General features: G+C 46.5%; 1 protein-coding gene across 7 annotated transcripts in view; it reads left to right on the top strand.

The window, feature by feature from the left end:
* Positions 1–25741, top strand: part of LOC132679560 (solute carrier family 23 member 1-like) — a 67559-nt gene that overhangs the window by 34068 nt on the left and 7750 nt on the right. For 5 of the 7 annotated variants that reach the window (XM_060633212.3, XM_060633210.3, XM_078438994.2 and 2 more), the window contains 9 exons: positions 7055–7214; positions 14075–14256; positions 15161–15281; positions 16368–16524; positions 17808–18061; positions 22735–22899; positions 23305–23413; positions 23509–23604; positions 24954–25124. In XM_060633212.3, the coding sequence (XP_060489195.3) occupies positions 7055–7214; positions 14075–14256; positions 15161–15281; positions 16368–16524; positions 17808–18061; positions 22735–22899; positions 23305–23413; positions 23509–23604; positions 24954–25124 (1415 nt within the window). Of the gene's footprint in view, positions 1–7054; positions 7215–14074; positions 14257–15160; positions 15282–16367; positions 16525–17807; positions 18062–22734; positions 22900–23304; positions 23414–23508; positions 23605–24953; positions 25734–25741 lie in introns of those variants that run through there. The other 2 variants (XM_081795077.1, XM_078439008.2) reach the window with 2 other exon arrangements.

The raw sequence follows: 25741 nt of genomic DNA, 5'->3' as shown, positions 1-25741 counted from the left end.
ATTTTTATTATTTTGTAAAAAAGTCAACACATATTAAGAATATTGGGGTGCCTGGGTGGCTCAGTCGGTTATGCTTCCAACTTCAGCTCAGGTCAAGATCTCATGGCTTGTGAGTTTGAGCCCCACGTCAGGCTCTGTGCTGACAGCTCGGAGCCTGGAGCCTGCTTCAGATTCTGTGTCTCCCTCTCTCTCTGCCCCTCCCCTGCTCATGCTCTCGCTCTCTCTCTCTCTCTCTCTCTCTCTCTCAAAAATAGATAAACATTAAAAAAATTTTTTTAATTAATTTAAAAAAGACTATTAAATTTTTGTGTTTATTAGTTGCCATAAACATATTTATTGTGCTTTAATTTTGATTAAGATATTTTTGCCATAATAAAGCTTTTATGTTTCTATGGTAAAATGTGTTACTTTTTTCCTTTGCTATTTCTTGATCTACTTTTAACTTAGAAATCCTTTCTATATCCAATAGATAAGTAATAACCTTTTAAAAAAGTATCTTGTCTGTGTGTTGTTTAGATTTTTTAAATTTAACTCTTGAATTTATTTAGGATTCATTCAGGTGCATTGTATGAAGTAAGTCCTCAAATTGATTTTCTTCTCTGTAAAAGCCAATTTTCTCAGTATCATTTATTGAATAAACCATCTGCTCCTCATTGGGAATCAAGATTTTATTCATCACATATTAAGTTCTTATAAATCCTAGGATCAATCTGTTCAGGCTACTGTTTTCTGCCATTGATTTCTTTAAGTCTTCAACCATTACTGCCCTATTTTAAAATTAATAACTTTGTCGTGACTTTATCTAGTTAGGCAAGCTTTTCCTCATTATTCTTTACTTTAAAAGTCTTTCTAATTTATTCTGGGGCACCTGGGTGGCTCAGTCAGTTAAGCATCCGACTTCTGCTCAGGTCATGATCTTGTGGTTCATGGGTTTGAGCCTCGCATCGGGCTCTGTGCTGATAGCTCAGAGCCTGGAGCCTGCTTCAGATTCTTTGTCTCCCTCTCTCTCTGCCCCTCCCCTACTCGCACTCTGTCTCTCTCTCTCTCTCTCAAAAAATGAATAAATATTAGGGCGCTCGGGTGACTCAGTCGGTTAGGCGCCCGACTCCGGCTCAGGTCATGATCTCGCGGTCCATGAATTTCGGCCCCACATCAGGCTCTGTGCTGCCAGCTGGGAGCCTGGAGCCTGCTTCAGATTCTGTGTCTCCCTCTCTCTCTCTCTGCCGCTCCCCTGCTCATGCTCTGTCTCTCTCTCTCAAAAATAATAAATAAACATTAAAAAAAGAAGAAATATTAAAAAAAATTAAAAGTCTTTCTAAGTAATTCTAATTTTTAAATTCTTCCAGATGAATTTTTAAATCATTACATGAAATAAAATATTCTCATTGGGATTTTGGTTGCAATTGCATTACATTTATAGATTAACTTGGAATAAGTGGACCTTTGTAATATTGAGTTTTCCTTTCAGGGAACATAGTATATGTCTCATTTATTCAAGTCATCATACGTCTTCTATTAGCATTTTGTTTAAAAATATTATCTCAAGTTATTTTATCATGCAGCTGTATCCTCTTATATTTTTTGAACATACTCAACAATTTTCACTTATTTCTTCAAGGAAATTTTTTCCTTTAAGTTTTCAGAGCAGGAAAACACGCAGGATCTTTTTCAGGCCCAAGTCACGCTGGATTTTCTGCCTATTCATCACTTACCTGGATAAGAGGTCTATGTAGTCGTAGTGTCTAATGGACAGGATCAACTATGGCCATTCTGTTGCTCAGCCCAGCAGACAACTATTCAACTAGGTTTGACTTTTGAGCTTTCATATTGGTCTCTGCATTTTCCAATTTTAGCAAGAATCTTACTAATTCAGTGTAGTCAGAATCCCTGCCCTCCATATCTGACTGGGTTCGTCAGTTCTCTACCATCACTCAGATGATGTCTGATCACCCTGGCCTGCCTTCAGCAGGATCCCCCCTGCCTTATCCCTTATGTTTCCTCTTAGAAACTTTCCAGCCCCTGACCCAACCCCGCTCCTGGGCTATAAATTCCCATCTTTCCTTGTTATATTCAGAGTTGAGCCCGATGCTCTCCCCTACTACAAAATCCCATTGTAGTCCCACCCTGGAATAAAGTCACCTTCACATCATTAACTGGTGTCATGAATAACTTTTCCTTAACAGAAGTACCTGAGAGCTCAGAGGGAACGGGGGGAGCCTTAACTTCTCAATGCTTCCAAAAGGGTAGATGTTTCTGTTTTGTGGGTAGAGTGGGACTATGAAGACAGGAGAAAAATGTTTTCTCTAATCGTTAACATAAACTCTAGTTTGTTCTTACTTCACGTCTTGTTAGCAGTTGTTTTTATGACAAACGTGCCGTCGCAATTCAACCTGGCGAGTCGGACTTTCTGATCAGGGCTTCCCCACATCCGAGCCAGGCCCTCCCACTGGCACTGCCCACCAGAGGCAGTCTCCTCCTGTGCAGGCAAAGCAGTGTGGACCGACTGCCCTGGAGGGCTGTTGAGATAACTGGATAAAAATGCCGAGTGCTTTTTAAAATTCCGTGTAAACTTAGATGTTAGGAGTCGCCCCGGGGACACATTCCTACAAAATACTTATCCTGTGAGATTCTTAAGATGCATTCCTGTGACTACAGATTTTGACATTTAACCTCTTCTTAGAAAACATGCAAGTCATTGTTGTAAAGAAAACGGCCGGGCGTCTTCCCTTTTTCAGGCTTGAGCACACAGGTGACACGGTGAAGGGTGGAAGGAGTAGGAGGCACAGGAAGAATCAGACCACCTTTTCTATGGGGTGTCGTGAGGGCGGCAGTGGAGATTTGCACCCAGATCCCACTCCGTCTGAGCCCAGACTGGCTCTTTCTGTAAGGGTTCAAGAGGCTGGGTGTGGGCAAGTGGGCTTGGGAAGGGGTGAGAAACAGCTGGAAAGTGAAGTTGGGGGGTCTGAGGATAGCGTGGTAGGTCCTTTATCACTGTAGCGTAATATAATCATAAGCCCCCTTAAATCCTGTTTGGAGCCAGGTGAAGTGTCAGTTCTAGAGTGAGGACATAGCATGTCGGAACTTATGGGGCATTGTCAGAGCACCTCCTTCAAATCAAATCTAACAGAAATAAAAAGAACCGGGGAGGGTAGCATCTGAAATAGATCCAACAGTACTACGAGAGCGGTAAGCTTCCAGACGATTAGGGGATCCGACAAAAGCAGCTCCATCCCAACTGATACGTGTCGTGCCATCACATGAAGAGAGCTGTGCCTCAGACATTGACCTTAGGGTAGACAGATACTGTCCACTTTAAGAACTAGAACAGGAGGAATAATGAGGGGGAGTGAAGCAAAAGCTGTGGAGCTCTGAGCAGGTGACATCATACTACCTGCAGGGCTGAGCACTTGGCCGGAGAGAGCAAGGGAGTAATTAATACGAAGACACAGCCTTGGACCAGCCCACACATGGATTCCAACAATACGAAAGAAAACAAGGGATGCAGAAAACAAGTCTTAGAGAACCAACCTGCAAGAGTTGGGAATGCCAAACAGTTAAAAAAAAAAAAAAAAAAAAAAAAAAAAGCCCACACTAGAACATCTGTTATTTAGAGAAAACAGGAGAGAAAATGTCTTAATGTACACCACCTTCTCAGGAAGTACCCACACATTTCAGAGGGAATAACAAAGTAATGGCAATTACGGCTCTTCGGTGAGCTGTTACATGCCCCAGGCATGGGGCTACCCATTTATACATATTTAATCTTCGCAGCTACTCCCTGGGGAGAGTATATTATTTTATCAAAGAGGACACTGAGGCTTGCAGCCGTTGGGCAGCATACCTAGGTCACAGAACTGATGAGAAGCGGAGCCGGATTTAAACTTGGCATTCGTGGATGCCTTGCTCTCGATCGGTGTCAAGAAGCAGCGAGAAACCCAGATGATAAGGGAGGAGACCCGAGCACTCGTCCTGGTTACCTCTATGACATTGGGCCCAGATCTCCTATCTACAATAATGACAAGGCCAAGCTGGATATATTTCAAGGGACTCTCTTCTAGGTCTAAAATGTTGGGTTGGTTTCAAATCAATAGTCTATAGTTTATAAGAGAGACTGATGTCAGAGGCACATGTAGAATAATACTGAATCATACTCATGGGCAGATTTAAAAATATAGGGGTCGCCATCGCGGTAGTAGATAATTATAAAATTTAAAAGAGCACTGAGGGACGCCTGGGTGGCTCAGTCGGTTAAGCGTTCAACTTCAGCTTGGGTGGTGATCTCGCGGTCCGTGAGTTCGAGCCCCGTGTCGGGCTCTGTGCTGACAGCTCAGAGCCTGGAGCCTGTTTCAGATTCTGTGTCTCCCTCTCTCTCTGACCCTCCCGCATTCATGCTCTGTCTCTCTCTGTCTCAAAAATAAATAAACGTTAAAAAAAAATTTTTTTTTTTTTAAAAAGAGCCCTGAGATATGCATCAAGGTCACCGTAGAAGGTAAAGCATACATAGAACAATGAAAGCCCAGGATAGTACTGAGTGCACGTACCCTATGCATGTACCGGGATGTGCATAAAAGAACTAACAGCAGTGAAAGGAGAGTATGTAGATCAATATATCTTTCTCTGTTTCCCTCTTTCTATTGCTCACATCTATTTAACAAAAGGGTACTTTTGGTAAGAAGTTATACTTAACGGGGGCACCTAGATGCCTCAGTAGGTTAAGCAACTGCCTCTAGATTTCGTCTCAGGTCATGATCTCATGGTTCATGAGTTCGAGCCCTGCATCCAGCTCTGCTCTGACAGTGCTTGGGATTCTCTCTCTCCCTCTCTCTGCCCCTCTTCCCTTGTGCACGTGCATGCACTCTCTCAAAATAAATAAATGAACGTTAAAAAAAAAAAAAGTTCTACCTAACAAAATGGGGTGGGGACAACGGCAGGAAGGAATAGAAAATGGAACTGCAAGGTCTAAGTATAAAACAATAAGGGAAAAATTTATTGATACACCGTGTGAACCTAAACATAAAGCATGATAATACACTGAAGCAAATAAATGGAAAAAATTCACCTTGTTCTTGAACATAAAAGATATTTAGCAAATGCAAAAAAGGCAGAAAGTCCATATATCGTATTACCCCAACTACATGTAATCATCTTGGAAGAAATGGACACAAACAGAATTAGAAAGGTGCTCAACTACTTGAAAATTTTGAAATGCTCTCTTAAATAACTTCTGAATGGGGGTGCATACAGTAACAGAAAGCATTTTTTTTAATGAAAAGAAAGCCCATGATCATAAGAATTGTTATTTATTTTAACAGTATCCAAATTCTATGTAATGAACAGACAGTTTATAGACAAGGAGAAAACAGACATTAAATCACATGAAAGAGTGCACATCGTTCATAGCTTAATGAAATGCAAATTAACATTTGTTACAACTTCCTTACACGCCTATTAAACTTAAAAAAACAACGATAAACCCAGTGTTGGTAGGTTTTCTTTGTGGCGCCAGGCTCAGTGCTGGAGGAATGGCAGTGAAAAATAATGAATCCCTGCCCTCATGGAGCCCAGCACAATGGAAATGGCTGACGTGGTGGACTGTATTTTTGAGAGAGAGAGAAAGAGAGAGAGAGAGGGAGCGGGGGAGGAGCAGGAAGAGATGGAGACACAGAATCCGAAGGAGGCTCCGGGTTCTGAGCTGTCAGCACAGAGCCCGACGCGGGGCCCAAACCCATGAACCAAAAATCATGGGCCGAAGTCGGACACTTAACCGACTGCACCACCCAGGCAGCCCTATATGTTTGTTTTAAAACCTCAAGGAGATTTTGTAAAGATAAATAGAGCATGCTTCCCTTCTGTGTCAAGATATTTAGATTCATAGTTTTTAAATAAAAAAAAAATTGTTCGCACATACCCATACACCGCTTGTGGATTCCTGCCTTATGTGGGCAATGTATTCCATTCTACTTTGGAGCCTTTTGTGGGCCTAGATTTATGGATCTAGATCAGTTGCCCTCAACCCCGGCTGCACATTAGAATCACCTTGAGTGCACTGCTAGACGAGCCTGCTAAGGTGATGCCCACCCACTGAGGGTGATGCCCAAGTGTCACTGACTCTACTATTCAGCCAGAATACAAAGGCCACTTGGGCGACAAAACTCTCATAAACTTTATATTTTCATTACATAGAATGTGCTCAGTCATTCTCGAGAATAAGCCTTTAAGAGATCTTTATGAAATCCTGAGTTCAAAAATACCCTTCTGGGATTGTTAAGACAAAGTGGGTGCATCATAGTGACAAATGCAATCAAGATACTGGGGTGCCTCTGATCCACCCTACCCCAAATTTTAGTGTCATGGGTGGGCAGACTAGGTTAGCCTTGGTGGCCTCTGATCTGATAAGAGAGGATTGTTGGAGGTTGATTTACCAGGCTGTGTTTACCTCAAAGAGAAGAAAGGCAGGTGGGCACCTCCAGAAGTTCTCACAGAGGATGAAGTGAGGGGCCAGGCAGGAGTGAGAAGGGCCTGGATGGAAAAACGCACCCTGATAATTGACCTGAAAACTGTTCTGTCCATATGATGAAAAGGAGGCTTGAAGGGAAAGGTCTGGGATTGCTGATCATTTTGGAAGACACCAAGGAGTCTGGTGACCCAGATTTTAGGCTGTGCATCTCTTGGAGGGAGAACTCCACATGGGAGCTGTGCTTTTATCCTGGGCTCTGGGGAAGATTCTCTGAGACCGGGGTGGACAATGGCACCCAGTGCACATGGCCGCTGAGCTCTGCTGGTCTGTGAATGATTTCCCAGTGCCCGACTCTTCTCCTTAGTTTGCATCTCCAAGACTGGGGTTAGGTCTGCTTGTCTTCCCCGTACTCACCTCTCCCACCTGTCCAAAGTTTGCCGGGGTTCATGGGTCTGACGTGGAGCTTACCCACTAGGTCATGTATCGCCTCTAAATCAAGCTAGGGCTTGGGATTTTAAAAAATCCCCCATTGGGCCCAGTTTCAGACCAGTGCTAATGGATCTTTTGAGTAACTGCATCCTTTTCCCCCTCCTCCAGGCTGCCCATTCTCCAGGGAGGGACATTTGCTTTTGTGGCACCCTCTCTGGCCATGCTCTCCCTCCCCACTTGGAAGTGCCCACCGTGGACACTCAATGCCAGCCTGGTGAACACCAGCTCTCCTGAATTCACTGAAGAATGGCAGAAGAGAATCCGAGAGGTAAGGGGCTAAGGGGGGTGGAAAGGGAAATGTATACTACTACCATATGTTTGATAATATTGCTCCGGTTCAATTTTTTCTCCCCTCCTTCCAAAGTCAGAACTTGTACCTTTGTTAATGCACTTTTTAAAAAAATGTTTTTTAATGTTTATTTTTTATTTTTGAGAGAGAGAAAGAGAGAGAGTATGAGCAGGAAGGGGCAGGGAGAGAGAGGGAGACACAGAATCCAAAGCAGGCTCCAGGCTCCGAGCTGTCAGCACAGAGCCCGACATGGGGCTCGAACCCATGAACTATGAGATCATGACCTGAGCCAAAGTTGGATGCTTAACTGACAAAGCCAACCAGATGCCCCTCTATTCTTTTTTCTTTTTTGTAATTTTTTTTAATGTTTATTCATTTTTGAGAGACAGAGACAGAGCATGAGCGGGAAGGGGCAGAGAGAAAGGGAGACACAGAATCCGAAGCAGGCTCCAGGCTCTGAGCTGTCAGCACAGAGCCCGACATGGGGCTCGAACCCATGAACTGTGAGATCATGACCTGAACCGAAGTCAGATGCTCAACTGACTGAGTCACCCAGGCGCCACTCCCCTTGTAAATGAACTTTTAACTTAAGTTTAATACAGATAGTAAAGAACACAATAAATTTCCAAAAGCTGAACTTGCTCGTGTAACCAGCACCTGGATCAGGCAACAGAACATTACCAACATCCCAGAGGCCCCATTGTTCCTCCTTCAGGGATAATCACTGACCTGATTTCCAATACCATAGATTAGTTCTCCCTGGTTTTGAACATTATATATGGAACTACACAGTACATATTAGTTTGTGTCTGTCTTCTTCCTTCAACATTATTTTTTTTATTAAAAAAATTTTTTTTATTATTTTTTTTTCAAGGAAACATATACATTTAATTGTTTCAAGTTGATTTGTAGTGCTCAAGCTATTTATATCCAAATTTACAGAAAGTCAAGATAAAGCTATCAGTGCTTACTTCTAAATAGATGATTTACCTAAAGTCCATGTCTCAATTCCATAATTAAAAAAATTTTTTTTAATGTTTATTTGTTTTTGAGTGAAACAGAAACAGTGCAAGCAGGGGAGGGGCAGAGAGAGGGAGACACAGAATCCGAAGAAGGCTCCAGGGTCCGAGCTGTCGGCACAGAGCATGACACAGGGCTCCAACCCATGAACTGTGAGATCATGAGCTGAGCCCAAGTCAGATGCTTAACTGACTGAGCCACCCATGCGCCCCCTCAACATTATTTTTACAAGAGTCTTCCGTATTGTTATATGTTGGGGTAGATTCTTCACTGTCTTTACTGAGTAGTGTTCCATTATATAACTCTACAGCAGTTTATTTATCTATTCTGCTGTTACGCAGACTGTGTTTATGGGTAGTTTCCAGTTATTGATAGTTATAGATGGCATTCCAGTTATAGATAGTATTGCTATAAATGTTTGTGTCCTTGTTTTTAGGTGAACGTATATTCGTATCTCCACTGAATATACAGCTAGGAGTGGGATTGCTGTCATAAGATATGTGTGCCAGTCAGGGATGACCAAAGAAACAGAACCAGCGGGATACATAGAGATACACGTAAGAGGAGATTTATTATAGGAATTGACTCCTATGGTTATGGAGGCCAGGAAGTCCTTGAGCTTTTTCACATATATGTTGACATTCATGTTGGTGGGCAACCTGGGTTGCCAGTCTTTTTATAGTAGTCTGGTCCGGGGCTTCAGTTGCAAAATAGGCAAAGGTCAAACCGGAGACATTGTCAATGCCAGTTTTTAAAAATATTAAAACCTCCCATACTCTGTGAAATGTCCAGCACAGGCAGACTGCCAGCTCTGAGACATGGGCCATATGCCCTCATATTCTCCCACCAAAGGCACATGCGCCCATTGCTATTGGCAACGGGGACCATCCTGGGCAACCTAAGTGACTTCAGATGGAGATAGGGATTATGTTGTTCATGAGCCCACATGTGCATGGATTGTGGCGCAAGGTATCATCTTGTGGACCCTAGTGACTACATTCAAAGTCATACTTCACTCCTCTTTTTAAGACTCAGGGGCATCACCATGAACCACCGATATTTGAGATTTAACTATAAACTCGTGTGCCATAAAAGGAGCCCTGTATGAGCCACTTGCCAGCCCAAACTGCTAGTCACTGACCGCAGCCCAAGACCCTATGTAATTACACGGGGGCAATCCCGGGTCCGTATGTTCGCATAGTCAGCCTTGTCACTCGGTCCATTGGCTGCACTTAGACTTGCTTTACTTCTCCCACCAATGTCCTTCTGTTGAAATGTTATATGCTTCTAGCCTCCATTTCTCGGTTAGGTGAGCAGTACCTTTAGCGTGGCCCCAACTAGTGCTTTTCAAATTCAAAGACTCACACAGTGAAATCCAAGTCCTTGTTCCTGGAGTCAGGTTGTCTTGTGAGGTAGTGTCTGTCCCGATGGGGGCCGTGGGAGAGGACTGTCACTTGCTCATGAATCCTACGAACGCTCCCTGTATACGTGCCTTCTCTTTACCTGACTATAACTATTTCCTTTAATCAGGGGATTTTGTGGATCTGTCCTTCCTTACTTGATGCCTTTGGGGCATCACTCGGGATGTGACGGGAATCTCCGATCTTAAAATTATTTGGTGCCATCTGCTTGTGGTCTAATTCCAAACAATGCAGACTAGTTAGTGATGGTGATGGTCTGTCAAAGGGAGAGGGGGTTGAGTAGCTGCTTCAGGCCACAAACTCACCTAAGGCCACCTGGCTTCTAACAGGGTCTGTTCTCATTCAGTGTGGGCTCTCCCACCAACACTTTTGATAGCTCAGCAAGCACTGTGCTTATAAGGGCACAGCAGATCAGTCTGAGCCATCACTTGTCGAGTTCCAGCCAGAACCTTCGGTTGTTCTTCTTCCCTTGCAAAAGCAGCTTTTTGTGCACACACCTATGCTCTGATACACAGGCCAAAAGTATGTGTACCTCCATAATCTCATCCAGTCTTCATGCTTCCTTTTTATCTCAGAGTGAATCCAGAGTTAGCAACGTCCTTTAATCTTTATAATTTTTTTTTTAACGTTTATTTATTTTTGAGACAGAGAGAGACAGAGCATGAACGGGGGAGGGTCAGAAAGAGGGAGACAGAGAATCTGAAACAGGCTCCATCCAGGCTCTGAGCTGTCAGCACAGAGCCCGACGCGGGGCTCGAACCCACGGACAGTGAGATCGTGACCTGAGCCGAAGTCGGACGCTTAGCCGACTGAGCCACCCAGGCGCCCCTAATCTTTAAAGAACAGTTCTAGATAGCTCTAGACCAAGATAGTCCTAAGAATTTCCCTTGTCAAGCTAGTGGGGCCCTGGATTCTTGCCAGGTGGATTGGCGAATCTCAGAACGCTGTGTGTTGTACCACCTTCTCCAAATTAGGCTATGCTTCTTCAGCGAAGCCCAGTTTTATGATACCACCAACAGAATGAATCACAGAACACACGTGGTTTGTGGGTGTTTGTTTGTTTGCTTCTTCTGTCCCCCAGGGAGTCTGTATTTGGCTTCGTTAAGTCCAAATTGAAACTAAGCGAAAACAAGAAGTAGAGTTTCCTTACCCTGCTCTGCTAGATGCCAGGGGCAAGATTTCCCTTTCGCTCAGACCTATTGCGGGCTGGAATCCCCCCCCCTCTTTTTTTGAGAGAGAGAGAGAGGGAGCAAGGGGGGGGGGTGAGAGAGAGAATCTTAAACAGGCTCCACACTCAGTACAGAGCCCAATGTGGGCCTCAATCCTTTGACCCTGGGATCACGACCTGAGCCCAAATCAAGAGTCGGACATTCAACTGACTGAGCGCCCCCGGTGCCCCAGGACTGGACTTGCTTATGCAAGAATCTGTTGCCTTTATACCTTCCAAGAAGAAAGATGTGATGAGTTCATTTGTCTCTTCTCCCACCTAAGCACTCCTGGCTCAGATCTTTCCTGTGTCCTCATGAAGTATCTGACTCTGGCTTTACAGTGGCACGACTCACAAAGCTTTACCGCATTCAGAAGCAGCGACCTTGTGTTTTGAGGATGCTGGGCAAGAGTTCTGGAAAATAATTTCCCTGGGGCTTGAACAGTATTAATAGGGAGATGTTGAGGGATATGGGCCACGCTGTGCCTGCATTGAACATGGGATCCCAAGTGGCAGAGACCCCATAGTTTCTTATTACCTTTATTGTGTTTATGATATATGGAGTCCTTAGAGCTGGAATCAGAAAACTATGGCTCTTGGACCAAATCCAGCCTGAGGTCTGGCTTTCTAACTGTTCACAAAGTAAGAATGGTTTTTACATTTTTAAAAGGTTGTTTTAAAAAAGAGGATGTGAGAGAAACCACACATGGCCCCCAAAATCTAAACTATTTATCGTCTAGCTTTTTACAGAAGTTTGCCAACAGCTGCTCGAAAGCCCAGGGCCCGCGGTAGGGATTCCTTTTGACTGGTCTAAGACAATAGTCTCCACTATTTTCTCCCACATGGTTTCCAAGGCTCCCACACAGTGAACCAAAGCCAGAGCCTTTTCTGTGGTAGTTTAGCTCCATCTGCTGGTCCAATGTTTTTCACCAGTGCTGTAAACAGGAGAAAGTTCTAAATTTCAACCTAGTTTCATTAATAGGATGGATTGGTTGAATCTACCCAGCCAGCCTATTGGAATTTAAGGTAGATATTCCATGTTTAACTGAGTTAGGTTTACACGCACATCTCAAGGATTGAAAACCCTGATGGTCAGCACACCAGCTGTCTATCCCAATACTAGCCACCAGGGAAAGTGGTGCAAATGTACCACCGATAGGAAGGGCATTACTTGCTGGGCTATAAATAATGGAGAAGTAAAAGTGAACAGTGGTTCTATTTTAAGAACATGGTGGTAGCAGAAAAAGTAAAAAATAACTGGGAAGAGAAGACAAGTTCAGTTTTCAACACGTCATTAGACCCATCCAAACTTCCCCTTCCAGGATCATGGTGGTTTCTATTTATATACTGATGTGTCCCCATATGTAAATGCAAGAGGTGCCAGCAATGATACAAGCGATGATAAGGATGGATTAGGATTACTTTGTTATTAATGTGCTCACCCTGCTCGTGAACTGGCATCTTGTTACCTGAAAGCGGACTTGGATTAGTTGTAAGTGTATGTTGCAAACTCGAGGGCAACCATTCAAAAAAGTTTTAAAAAAAGAAAGAAAGAAGTATAACTGATAGGCTAAGAAAGGAGAAAAAACGGAGTCAGACAAAATGCTCCATTAAAAGCACAAAAAGAGGGGTGCCTGGGTGGCTCAGCTGGTTAAGCGTCCAACTCTTGATCTCAGCTCAGGTCGTCATCTCATGGTTTGTGAGTTTGAGCCCCGCGTTGGGCTCTGGGCTGACAGCATGGAGCCTGCTTGGGATTCTGTCCCCCCACCCCCCTTGCTCCTCTCCCACTCACTGTCTCTCTGTCTCTGTCTCTCTCTCAAAATAAAATAAACTAAAAAAAAAAAAACAAAAAAACACCTAACACACACACACACACACACACACACACACACACAGTGGAAGACAAAAATAGGAACAAAGAAGGGCAACAAATAGAAAACAGTAATGAATAGGGTAGATACCCACCCAACTACATCAGTAATCACTTTGAATGTCAATGGATTAAATGTACCAATTAAATGACAGAGATTGTCAGAGTGCGTTTAAAAAACGGGGTGCCTGGGTGGCTCCGTCAGTCGAGTGTCCGACTTCAGCTCAGGTCATGATCTCACAGCTCGGGCCCCACATCAGGCTCTGTGCTGACAGCTCAGAGCCTGGAGCCTGCTTTGGATTCTGTGTCTCCCTCTCTCTCTGCCCCTCCTCCGCTCACGCTCTTTCTCTCTCTCTCTCTCTCTCTCTCAAAAATAAATAAAAACATTTTTAAAAATGTGACCTAACTAAATATCGTCTGTAAGAAACCTACTGTAAATATAAAGGCACACAGAGATTGAAAGTAAGTGGATGGAGAAAAATATACCACCCTAACACTAGTCAAAAAAAGTAGGAGTCATTCTATTACTTTCAGAAAGAGCAGACTTCAAACCAGGGAGAGTTATCAGGGCCAAAATGGAATGTGGAACATCCAAACTGGAAGAGTAAAAAAGGAGAAGTAAAGTGAATTCAATCAGTCCTACAAAGTAGGGGTTGGCAAACTTCGGGCCATGAACCAAATCTGGACTGCTGCTTGTTTTTATATAGTTCACAAGCTGAGAATGGTTTTATATTTTAAATGGTTGAAAAAGAAGAATACTACTTCATGATGTGCCCAAATTATATGAAATTCTAATTTCAGTATCTACCCATGAAATCATATTGGAACACAGCTAGGCTCATTTGTTCACATCTTGTCTGGAGAAGTTTCGACAGAGCCCATATGGCTGATCAAACCTAAAATATTCACTATCTGGTCCTTTACCGAAAAAAAAAAAATTGCCAAGGCTTGCAACAGATAGTGGGAAAACAGAAAAATAAAGCAACAAGATGTTCAACACACTACTGGGTGATGTTAGGATTCCCAGACAGCAGCATCATCACTATGACCGAGAAGGACTTTTGAAGGCTATTTCCTGAAAACTTTCAAATTAAGTAAAGATGCCCAACGTGTGGTGGGAAATCCCAAAGTGGAGAGCGGAGCGAGATCAGGGCTCTCCTTGCCTCAGTTCCTCCGGGGTTCAGCCTTGTCGCTGCACTGCCTCTGTGTGCGCCACCCAGGGGGACCGGGTTGGGGAGGGGGCTGCCACAGCTGGGTCTGCCATGGTGGCCCCTGGCCTCTGCAAGTTTCAAGGCACATGAACTGTACTTTCCCTCCTCAGTTGCAGGGCGCTATCATGGTTGCTTCCTGCGTCCAGATGCTGGTGGGATTCTCAGGCCTCATTGGGTTTCTCATGCGCTTCATTGGCCCCTTGACCATTGCTCCGACCATCTCCCTGGTGGCCTTGCCTCTCTTTGATTCTGCAGGCAACAATGCTGGGATCCACTGGGGCATTGCCGCCATGTAAGTACTCTCTGGGAACGGAGTGGCACCTAAGTTCTTTCTGGTGGAAGATTCCCCAGCAAGAAGAATGTGTTCTGGATATTGGCAAACTCTTGTGGTTTACGGATATTTTCATGAATACTCCGATACCTTAAAAAACAGCAGAATTGCCACAATTTATTATTAATACTATTTGTTGCATTTTTAGTACTCAAAACAATGAAGTAATCACAGGCAGCATAGAAGAATACTTAGTGTTCACAAAAAATCGATACTGCTGGTCCTCTGCCTGCTACGTTTTATTGCAAATGTCCGTAAATCTCTGGCACCTGAGAAGGGTGCAAAGACGTGGCTCCAGCTCTCAGTAAGCTTACGGCGTAGGAGAGAGATGAGCCTTGGACCCACGGAGCTGTGACACCGGGAGACAGTGACGAGAATCGCAGAATGCCAAGCACGTTCAGGGGAGGGGGTGGTGGAAGCCAACTGGGAGGGTCAGGAAGGCTTTATGGAAAAAGAGGCCTTAAGCGTTTCAACAGAGCTTCAAAGGGACTTGGGGACAGCACCGGACACACTGCCACTGCAGTCTGACCACAAGGACTTGTAGAACGACCCAGGAGAGAGGACAGTCTTGGGCTCTCACCTCACCGGCTCCAACCACTGGACCCATCCAGCTGCCCACCCCCAGGGGATAACAGCCCCCCTCCCCGCTCTTCCTCTCCAGCCACCGGCGGCTCTGAAAGGGAACAGCCCACCTTTTCAGAGATGGCAGGACGCTGCCCGCGCTGCCAAGAGGGGCCTCGATGGGGACCCTCCCGGTGCGGCCACTGCCTCCCCGTCCCCGAGACAGTGGTGGCTCAGCCTCCTGGACGCTTGCTGAGGATAAGCCCCAGCTTGCCGGGCTGGGCATGGCATGTTTCTGTTTCAGGACCATCTTCCTCATCGTGCTGTTTTCTCAGTACCTGAAAAATGTCGCTGTGCCCATGCCCATTTACAGAGGACAGAAGAAGTGCCGCGTGTCTAAGTTCTACCTGTTTCAGGTCTTCCCGGTAAGAAGCACTCCCCGCCCTCTTCCGTTCTTAGTGGACTCACCCGGAGAGTGGGGGGCATCCCCTCACACTCCCAGAAGGTCCCCAAAGCAAATGCTCCTCCTCGTGTGGTGGCTCCTCCCCCCCGACCTGCATTCATCCTCTGTAGAAGGAGGCCCGCCGACCGTCCGTGGGAGTGCTCCCTGGCTGCTGGTGCAATGTGGTCCCCTCATTCCGCAAAGCTGCTCCCCCAGGAGCAGAGAACCCTGCCCCAAGGTCACTGCTTTGGGCACCAGTGCGGGACAGCCTTCTCACGTTCCTGGGGCTGTGCTCCCAGCAAGGTTCACGCCTGACTCCACAAAACTAAGGACTCTGTCACTCAGATCACGTTCCTCCTCAGCGGCCCGTGGGCAAGCCAGATCCCTCACGGCGATGCTGGTGCCCCCTCTTCAGACACCCAGCTGTTGGATTTGCACCGGGGTTAGCTCTGTGTGGCTACCAACCACACGGTATGTTTTCTGGTTTGATTGCACCGTGAGCTACGTCTCAAATTGTACAAAGGTACTTCCACGTCTCGTCCATCTTTCACCACCCTGCAGGTCAGCGGTTCTACAGTTCACTGTGTGCAAGAATCAGTTGGGGACATCGCTCAAAATACACATTTCTGGGGTTCTGCCACCAGGGATGAAATATCAGTATATCTGAAGACCCTGCTCTAAGAAATCTGGCTTCAGGCCCTGCAGAGCAGTGATTGTAATGCCATCGCACAGACGAGGAAACTGAGGCTCAGGGAGTTTGATCCAAGGTCATGTGATCAGCAGGCAGTGGAAAGGAAGACAGATGGTAATCCTTCTGCCCCAGGCTGTGCCTATTTTGCTAGACATTTCTGCCTCTGTTTGATACAAGGTCTTTCCGGAGTTTATTTTCTACATTCCGTTAATGCACTAATTATGATGCAGATTGCTGTTGTCACCACCAGGTCCAGTAACCCAGCACTTGCTTATTTCAAAGAGCTTCCCTGACCTGCCTCCCTGGCCCAGCACCTCTGGGAGGCGTTGGCAGGGGCCGGGGGTCTGGGATGGGTAGTGAAGCCCCTCCCTCTGGCAGGTGCTGCTGGCGCTCTGTATCTCGTGGCTTCTCTGCTTCGTGCTCACAGTCACCAATACCCTCCCCATGGCCCCCACGGCCTACGGGCACCTGGCCCGCACCGACACCAAAGGCGATGTCCTGAGCCGGGCTCCTTGGTTTCGCTTCCCTTACCCAGGTAATGACAAGATAGGGCCCCTTTTTGACTGGGACATGTGTTTTCCAGGACTGTCCGTGGGGCCCAGGGCACTGGATGGAGAGCTGAATAGGGGCAAAGGATGGATCTCTTCCAAAAGATCTGACCAGGAGGAGCAGGCTCTAGGGAGTCTGTGTCAGACCCCTAGGAGAAGAAGGAGACCCTCAGATTGTCCTAAAAATCCTCTGAGGGTGGAAGGAAAAAAAAAAAAAAAGAGAGAGTGGGAGAGAGCCAAAGCATAAGAGACTGTTAAAAAATGAGAACAAACTGAGGGCTGATGGGGGGTGGGAGGGAGGGGAGGGTGGGTGATGGGTATTGAAGAGGGCATCTTTTGGGATGAGCACTGGGTGTTGTATGGAAACCAATCTGACAATAAATTTCATATATTAAAAAAAATTCCTCTGAGGGTGATAGACCAAAGGCTCCCATTCCAGGACCTTCCTCCAAGACTGTCTACATCCCTCCACCCCTCCTCCATGTTACCCAGAACCCACAGCCTGAGCGCGGGCAGATCAGAGACATTTCACCCTTCTGGCTAGACCTTTGGGACTCTTCCTGGATTAGTTGCATCTACCCAAGGGATCCCTGGGCTGAATGAGAACATTTCCAGGAAGATGAGGTCACAGCCATCCCATAGCCCACTTCTGGTTGTCTTTCCTAGCACTTCTTGGCTCGGGGTGTATTAATAACCAGGTACCAGGGAGGGAGGGCCTGGCCCCGCGGACTGTGGACCCAGAGCCTCCCTGAGTGAGAATCTCTGCTTCCAAATGCTTCAAGATGTGCCCTGGGAAGAAGCCCTGTCGCTTGCTCTTTTGCACAGTGACCTCCAGGTCTGCGTGTCTGACTTACCCTCAGGAAGGAGTGGGAGGGCAGAAGTCCAGGCCAAAGCCTCTGGACAGTCGTGGGGTTGGAAGACATACTTCCTGGTCTTGAAAGACTTGCAGGGGTGCCTGGGTGGCGCAGTCAGTTAGGCGTCCAACTTCGGCTCAGGTCATGATCTCGCGGTTCATGGGTTCAAGCCCCGCATCAGGCTCTGCACTGACAGCTCTGAGCCTGGAGCCTGCTTCGGATTGTGCCTCTCCCTCTCTCTCTGCTCCTCCCCTGCTCACGTTCTGTCTCTCTCTCTCTCTCTCTCTCTCAAAAAGTAAATAAAGGTTAAAAGAATTTTTATAAGCTTTCCAAAGACGCCCCCGGCAAAGAAGTTATTTGGGGTTCAGCAACCTGCCGCCTTCTGGATTAACATTCCCTCTGCACTGCTCTTTCAGGACAGTGGGGCCTCCCCACCATCAGCCTGGCTGGGGTCTTCGGGATCATTGCCGGGGTTATCTCCTCCATGGTGGAGTCGGTAGGCGATTACTACGCCTGCGCGCGGCTGGTGGGGGCCCCACCCCCTCCGAGGCACGCGGTCAACCGAGGCATCGGCATCGAGGGTCTTGGCTGTCTGCTGGCAGGGGCCTGGGGGACCGGGAACGGGACCACGTCCTACAGCGAGAACGTCGGGGCGCTGGGTATCACCAGGGTAAGTCTGCTGACGGTGACTGATGGGGTGGGCTGGGTGCCCCCGAATCGGTCCTCAGTGCTTCAGTCTCTTGTTGTTGCTGGAACAAATTATCACAAACTTCGCAGTTTCAAACGACTCAGATTCCTTCTTTTACTGATCTGGAGTTCAGAAGTCCAACACGGGTCTCAGCGAGCCCAAATAAAAACCCTGGCCAGGGCTGTGTTCCCTTTAGCTTTGATTCCAGCCTTTGTTTGTTGTTCCTTTTTAGGACCATAAACAAAACGGAAAAAAAAAAAAAAAAGAAATGTATTTTGATGTGGTTAAATTCTTGCCACACGTCCTGTAATGAAGACAGTTCAATAAGTAAGCTCTTAGGCTGGAAAGAAAAAGAAACAAAGGCAGAATCTGCTACTTATCGTGGCATTAATGGACTTCAGTAGTCGACACTAGAGTATCTTTTTAAAAATACTTTAAAAAGTACTTTTCATTGTGGTTAAGGGCACATAACACAAAACCTGAAATCTGTATCAATTAAACGAGGCCTTATCCTCCTCTCTCCCTAGCACCTGTCAACCACCATTCTACTTTCTGTCTCTGAATTTGACTAGTTACATCACAGGAGTGGAATCGTGCAGTATTTGTCTTTTCGCGACTGGCTTATCTCCAGGACTGTCCACAGACAGCCCAATAATATTCCATCCCATGTATAATACACACACACACACACACACACACACACACACACACACCACATTTTGTTTATGCCTTGTTTTTGGATTGTATTCTAACTCCTCCCTGTGGCCCTTGACCTTCATGGAGGAACCCTTGCTGTTCTTCATCTCGTCTCCCAGGTGCCTCTCTGTGTCTCACTGTGCTCCAGATTTTCCTTCCCACCTCCCCCCACCGCAGCTTTACTGAGACATATTTGACATGTAACGTTGTGTAAGTTTAAGCTGTACCCTGTATTTATTTGAAAATACACTAACAGGGGCGCCTGGGTGGCTTGGTCGGTTAAGCGTCCGACTTCGGCTCAGGTCATGATCTCACAGTCCGTGAGTTCGAGCCCCGCGTCGGGCTCTGTGCTGACTGCTCAGAGCCTGGAGCCTGTTTCGGATTCTCTGTCTCCCTCTCTCTCTGCTCCTCCCCTGTTCATGCTCTGTCTCTCTCTGTCTCAAAAATAAATAAACGTTAAAAAAAAAAAAATTAAAAAAAAAAAAAGAAAATACACTAACATATTGCAACATGATGGCCACCATTAGCTAACCCTCCCATCAGGTTATATAATGACCATTTCTTTCTTTTTTTTTTTTTTTTTTTTTTTTTAACAGTGTGACCATTTAAGAGCTACTCTCTTAGCAACTTTCAAGTATACATATAATACAGTGCTGTTAACTATAGTCACAATGTTGTACTTAGATCCCCAGAACTTATGCATCTTCTAACTGGAAGTTTATACTGTTTGACAAACATCTTCCCATTTTCTCCCTGTTTTTTCCACCCTGGTAACCACCACTCTCCTCTCTGTTTCTGCGAATTTAGCTTTTTTTAGATTCCGCATGTGAATGATACCATACGATACTTCTCTTTCTCTGACATAGTTCACTTAGCATAGCCTTCAGAGTCTATCCATGTTGTTGAGAATGGAAAGATTTCATTTGTTATGGCTGAGTAATATGCCATTGTGTATGTATACCACATTTTCTTTATCCATTCATCCATCAGTAGACGTTTACGTTCTTTCCAAATCTTGGCTGTGGTAAATAATGCTGCAGTGAACACGGTTGCAGATATCTTTTCCAGTTAGTGTTTTGGCTTCTGTGCATAAATCCTCACAAGAGGAATTGCTGGATCATATGGTAATCCTATTTTTAATTTTTTGAGGAAAAGCCATACTGTTTTCCATAGTGGCTGTGCCAGTTTATGTTGCAATAAACAGTACATAATGGTACACAAAGGATCCCTTTTCTGCATGTCTCCACCAAGACCTGTTATTTCTTACCTTTTTTTCTTTTAATTTTTTTTTAAACATTTATTTATTTTTGTGACAGAGAGAGACAGAGCACGAGTGGGGGAGGGTCAGAGAGAGAGGGAGACACAGAATCTGAAACAGGCTCCGGGCTCTGAGCTATCAGCACAGAGCCCGATGCGGGGCTCGAACTCACAGACCTCGAGATCATGACCTGAGCTGAAGTTGGCTGCTTAACCGACTGAGCCACCCAGGTGCCCCATCTTACCTTTTTAATGATAACTGAATCTAATACACCTGAGGTGATCTCTCACTGTGGTTTTGATTGAATTCCCTGGTGACTAGTGATGTTGAACATCTTTTCATGTACCTGTTGGCCATTTGTATGTCTTCTTGGGAGAAATGTCTATTCAGTTCCTCTGCCCATTTTTAAGTTGTTATTGTTGTTGTTACTGAGTGGTATAGGTTCTTATATATTTTGGGTATTAACCCCTTATCGGATATATGGATTGCAAATATTTTATTCCATTCTGTAGGTTGCCTTTTTGTTTTGTTTAGTCCCATTTGTTTATTTGTGCTTCTGTTGCTTACACTTTTGGTGTCATATCCAAAAAAATTGTAAAAATCAATCCCAAAGGGATTTTCCCTATGTTTTCTTCTAGGAGATTCATGGTTTCAGGTCTTACGTATAAGTGTTTAATCCATTTTGCATTTAGTTTTTTGAATGATGAAACGTAGGGGTCCAGTTTTATTCCTTGTATGTGGTTCTCTGGATTTCCCAGCCCTCTTTATTGACAAGACTGTCCTTTACTCCATTGAATATTCTTGGCTTCCTTGTCAAATATTAGTTGACCATGTTTGCATGGGTTTTTTTGTGGGCTCTCAGTTCTGTTCTCTTGGTCTATGTGCCTGATTTTATGCCAGTACCATACTGTTTAAATTACTATAGCTTTGTAGTGTTATTTGAAATCAGGAAGTGTGATTCCACCAGTTTATTCTTCTTTCTTGGGATTCCTTTGGCTATTTGGGGTCTTTTGTATTTACATATGCATTTTGGGATTTTTTTTCCTATTTCTGTGAAAAATGCCATTGGGATTTTGTTAGAGATTGCATTGACTATACAGATGGCTTTGGATAGTATGGTCTTTTCTTAAAAAAAATTTTTCTGGATGTTTGTTTGTTTGTGAGAGAGAGAGAGCATGAGCAGGGGAGGGGCAGAGAGAGAGGGAGACACAGAATCCGAAGCAGGCTCCAGGCTCCGAGCTGTCAGCACAGAGCCCAAAGCAGGGCTCGAACTCACGAGCCATGAGATCATGACCTGAGCCGAAGTCAGACGCTCAACTGACTGAGCCACCCAGGTGCCCCGTGGATAGTATGGACATTTTAACATTAATTCTTCTTACCCATGAACACAGGGTATCTTCCCATTTGTTTGTGTCTTCTTCAATTTCTTTCATCAGTGTCTTTTAGTTTTTAGTGTACAGATCTTTCACCTCCTTGGTTAACTTCATTCTTAAGTAGTTTATTGTTTTTGATGCTATTATGAATGGCTTGTTTTCTTTATTTTTCCTATATTTTGTTGTTTGTAGAGGAGTGCAACTGATTTCTATATGTTGATTTTTGTATTCTGTGACTTTACTGATTCATTGATTGGGTCTAACAGTTTCTTGGTTGACTCTTCAGCATTTTCTGTATATAAGATCATATCATCTCTACTGTCATATATTCATGCCTTCATTGTGTTGAGGTGTGTTCCTTCTATACCCAATATGTTGAGAGTTTTCATCATGAAAATATGTTGTATTTTTGTCTCATGCTTTTTCAGCATCTTTTGAGATGATTGTATGGTTTTTATCTTTCATTTTATTTATGTGGCATATCACATTTATCATTTGTATATGTTAAAACATCCTTGCATCCCAGGGATAAATCCCACTTGGTCACGGTGTATGATCTTTTTAAGGTGATGTTGAATTTGGTTTCCTAATATTTTATTGAGACTTTTAACCTCAGTATTCATCAGGGATGTGGGTCTGCAGTTTCTTTTATTGTCTGGCTTTGGTATCAAAGTAATGCTAACCTTGTAAAATGAGTTTGTGAAGTAAGTATTCTCTTATTTTTATTTTTTAAATATGAAATTTATTGTCAAAATGGTTTCCATACAACACCCAGTGCTCATCCCAAAAGGTGCCCTCCTCAATACCCATCACCCACCCTCCCCTCCCTCCCACCCCCCATCAATCCTCAGTTTGTTCTCAGTTTTTAAGAGTCTCTTGAGTTTTGGCTCCCTCCCTGTGAAGTATTATTAATTAACTCCCTTTGGCAGTTTTGGAAGCTGATATTTGGAGAGGTTAAGTCATGTGCCCGAAGTCATACAGGCAGTTAGGGGCAGAGCTGGCGTTGGCTCTCAAATGCCCATTCCTAAGCATTGGGTCAACTGCCTCCCAAGAGAGACCTTCGGCCTCACTGGAAAGCCTTCTTAGAGGAGCATTTGAGTCAGGACTTTAAGATGGGGATAGAGCAGTGCGCGAAGAGATGAGGGCAGAGGCCGAGACCCAAGGTCACACCCTCATCCTTTCCCAACCCCCATGTGGGAGCAGAGGGGGGCCATCTGGGCTCATGCGGCTGCTCTTTCAAGTCCGCCGGATTGTGATGTGCGGTGCCCCTGGAGCAAGGCCGAGGCCTGGCTGGAGCTGAGCGTCTTGTCCCACGTCTCCCTGAGCAGGTGGGGAGCCGGACGGTGATGGTCGCTGCCGGCTGCGTGCTTCTCCTGATGGGCGTATTTGGGAAGATCGGGGCTGCCTTTGCCACCATTCCAACCCCTGTGATCGGAGGCATGTTCCTGGTGATGTTTGGTGTCATCACTGCCGTGGGGATTTCCAATCTGCAGGTGAGGCGAGGCACCCTTTGAAGCGCGACCAGTGCATCTCTTGAAAGGAGCCCGTGAGAATTGGGATGAAGAGAACAGGGCTGGGCAGGGGAGGAGGAGAAGGAATCCTTGGTTCCCGGAGACCACAGTGGGCTCTGAACAGAAGAAAGAAATAGCCGGATGCACCCAGACTTCTGGAAAACAGAAACTGCAGCAATTCGACTCGGGTGGTCCCGACCACTGAGCTCCCAGGGTCAAGTGGAACCCCGGCCTGGCTTGCCGGCTGCGTGTGATGCCCTGAGTCCAGCCTCCCTCCCCCATCTCCGGTGGCAGTGGGAGGGGAGGGGACATTTGGAGGAGAGAGAGATCGCTGTGCAGTACGGGGGCTGATGGCTCTGGGCTGCCCTGGGGGCTTCTCTCCTACAGTACGTGGACATGAACTCGTCCAGGAACCTCTTTATCTTTGGCTTCTCCATCTACTGTGGTCTCGCCATTCCCAACTGGGTGAACCAGAACTCTGAGAAGCTCCAGACAGGTGATTCTCTGTCTCCTAGACTGTGACCTCTCCAGGGGCAGAGGCAGGGGGCCCTCGGCCCCTGGGAATCCTGGTTGCTTTTGTCTCCATTCTAGGGATTCTCCAACTGGACCAGGTCATCCAGGTCCTGCTGACCACGGGCATGTTTGTCGGTGGATTCCTGGGCTTTCTCCTGGACAACACCATCCCCGGTAGGGCTCACCTTCGCTCTGTAAGCTAGCGGTTCGGGTAGGCGGTCAGCATTTGGGCCACCCACATTGCTTCGCTGAGCCCAATGACCATGTCAGGCTGACCACAGCGTATGTCAAGCAGGCCCTGGGTCTGGCGGTGGGGGGTGGGGGGGGGGGAGTGGATGTACAGGATGGTATTAGCTTTCTAGGACGGCCGTAACAAAATGCCACAGACTGGCTTAAACAACAACTGTGTGTTCTCACAGTCTGGAGGCTAGAAGATTGAAATCCAGGAGGTGGCAGAGTTGGTTTTTCCGGAGGGCTCTCTCCTTGGCTTGCAGATGGCGGCCTTCTTGCTGCGACCTCACATGCCCTTTCCTCCATGTGGGTGCCTCCCTGCTGTCTCTCTGTGTGTCTTATTCTCTTCATGTTATGACACCAGTCAGATTAGATTAGGGCCCACCCTAAAGACCTCGTCTTTAACTGATCACCCTTTTAAACGTCCTATCTCCAAATACAGTCACATTCCGAGGTAGGGGGGTTAGGGCTTCAACATATGATTTTTGGGGGTGGGGGGTGGGGGAGGGAGACAATTTCGCTGTAACAGAGCTGTAAGGTGAGAAATACCCCAGATGCAAGAAGAAAAGGACACAGCCCCAGCTGTCTTACAGTCCAAAGTCCAGTTGGCGAGGGAGAGAACACATGTATTCATTCATTCATTCACTCACATTTTCAATGAAAACCCACCGAACACTTGCTGTGTTCCACATGCTCTGGACTGAGAATACAAAGAGCAGAGAGACAGGCCCCCCCACCTTCCAGAAACCCACAGGCTAACAGGGGAGAGAGACAAGGGAACAGACAATGAGAATAGAGGGGAACCAGTGTGGTGATGAGCAAACCGAGTCTCTGGGAGCTGAGGATGTCGCCGTGAGCAGTGCAGAGCGGCCATCAGGGGTGGCTTTCAGTGCTCCCTTCTCGAACCTCCCATGGCGCCTTGAGAGGACCTCTAGGCTCTCTATCACCTGCTTGACGGCACTCTGTTTTCCACATTTGTTCTCTCTACCAAGTGTAAAGTGCGCCAGCATTCTAGAAACAGTGGTGGAGAGGCCCACCCCCTGAAGGTGAGGAAAGGGTAGGGTTCAGTTAGGGTTATACCCTGGAGCTCTGCTGCACATCAGCCCCAGCGGGAGCTCCCGGAATGCTCCAGACAAGCAGCGGAGGAGGAGGAGACGATGCTGTCGCTGTCGGCAGCTGGCGGGCTGGCAGGGGAGACCTCCCGGGTGCCTGCAGGGGGCACCAGAGGCTCCCCCGGCCCAAGGGCCGCGTGGTCAGTGCCCAGTCCTGACTGCTTGCCGTCTTCCCATTAGGAAGCCTGGAGGAGAGAGGCCTCCTGGTGTGGAATCAAATCCAGGAGGAGTCTGAGGAGACTGCGAGGGCCTTGGAGGTGTACTGCCTCCCCTGTGGGATTGGCTCCACGTCCTGCACGTCCTCCTGCGCCCAGCGTCTCCCCTTCTGGCCCACGGGGGAAGCTGGGAAAGGTGAGCAGGGAGTGAGCCTGCTCACCTGCCTCTCCCAGAATTCCTCGGGAGAGTTCTCGGAAGGCACCATAGAAACCAAGATATGAGAAGAGCTGTCCTCACGCCTGCCCCAGGGTGCTCCTCGCCCCCCCACCTCGGGTGCTCGTCTCCCCACGCGAGGATGGGTGGGCACCCCGCACGCTGTGGCAGCCAGATAAGTATTAGATTAAGACTGTGAAGCGTGGGCTTTGACACAGTCACTTAGTCACCACAGTGAAAACCAGTCTCCAGTGTAATCCAGCGTGCACACAGAAACTCTCTTAGTGCATATGCGCTTGGCAACATACTGACTTGGGGGGAGGAAGAGGCCTGGGGTGGGGCAGGGGGCAGAGTTGGGGCTGTTTGCTGAAAGGTGACAGGGACAGTTCTCTTCCTCCTCAAAGAGGCAGGATGCCCCAGCCCCTCCGGTCCTCCCCCTCCGTGCACCCGGCCCTCGGCCGGCTCCTCAGGAGAGGGGAGGACGACCCTCTGTTCCTCCAGCACCTTCTCTGAGCTCCTGGTGCTCCAGCCCGCGTCCGGCTCAGGCTGTTTGTGATGGATTGTTCCTAAATTTCACTTTCTTGGAATCGAGTGCACGG

The sequence above is a fragment of the Panthera onca genome, chromosome A2, assembly GCF_046562875.1.
Source record: "Panthera onca isolate mPanOnc1 chromosome A2, mPanOnc1 haplotype 2, whole genome shotgun sequence".
NCBI classification, from domain to species: Eukaryota; Metazoa; Chordata; class Mammalia; order Carnivora; family Felidae; genus Panthera; species Panthera onca.
This window is presented reverse-complemented; position numbering and strand designations above follow the sequence as displayed.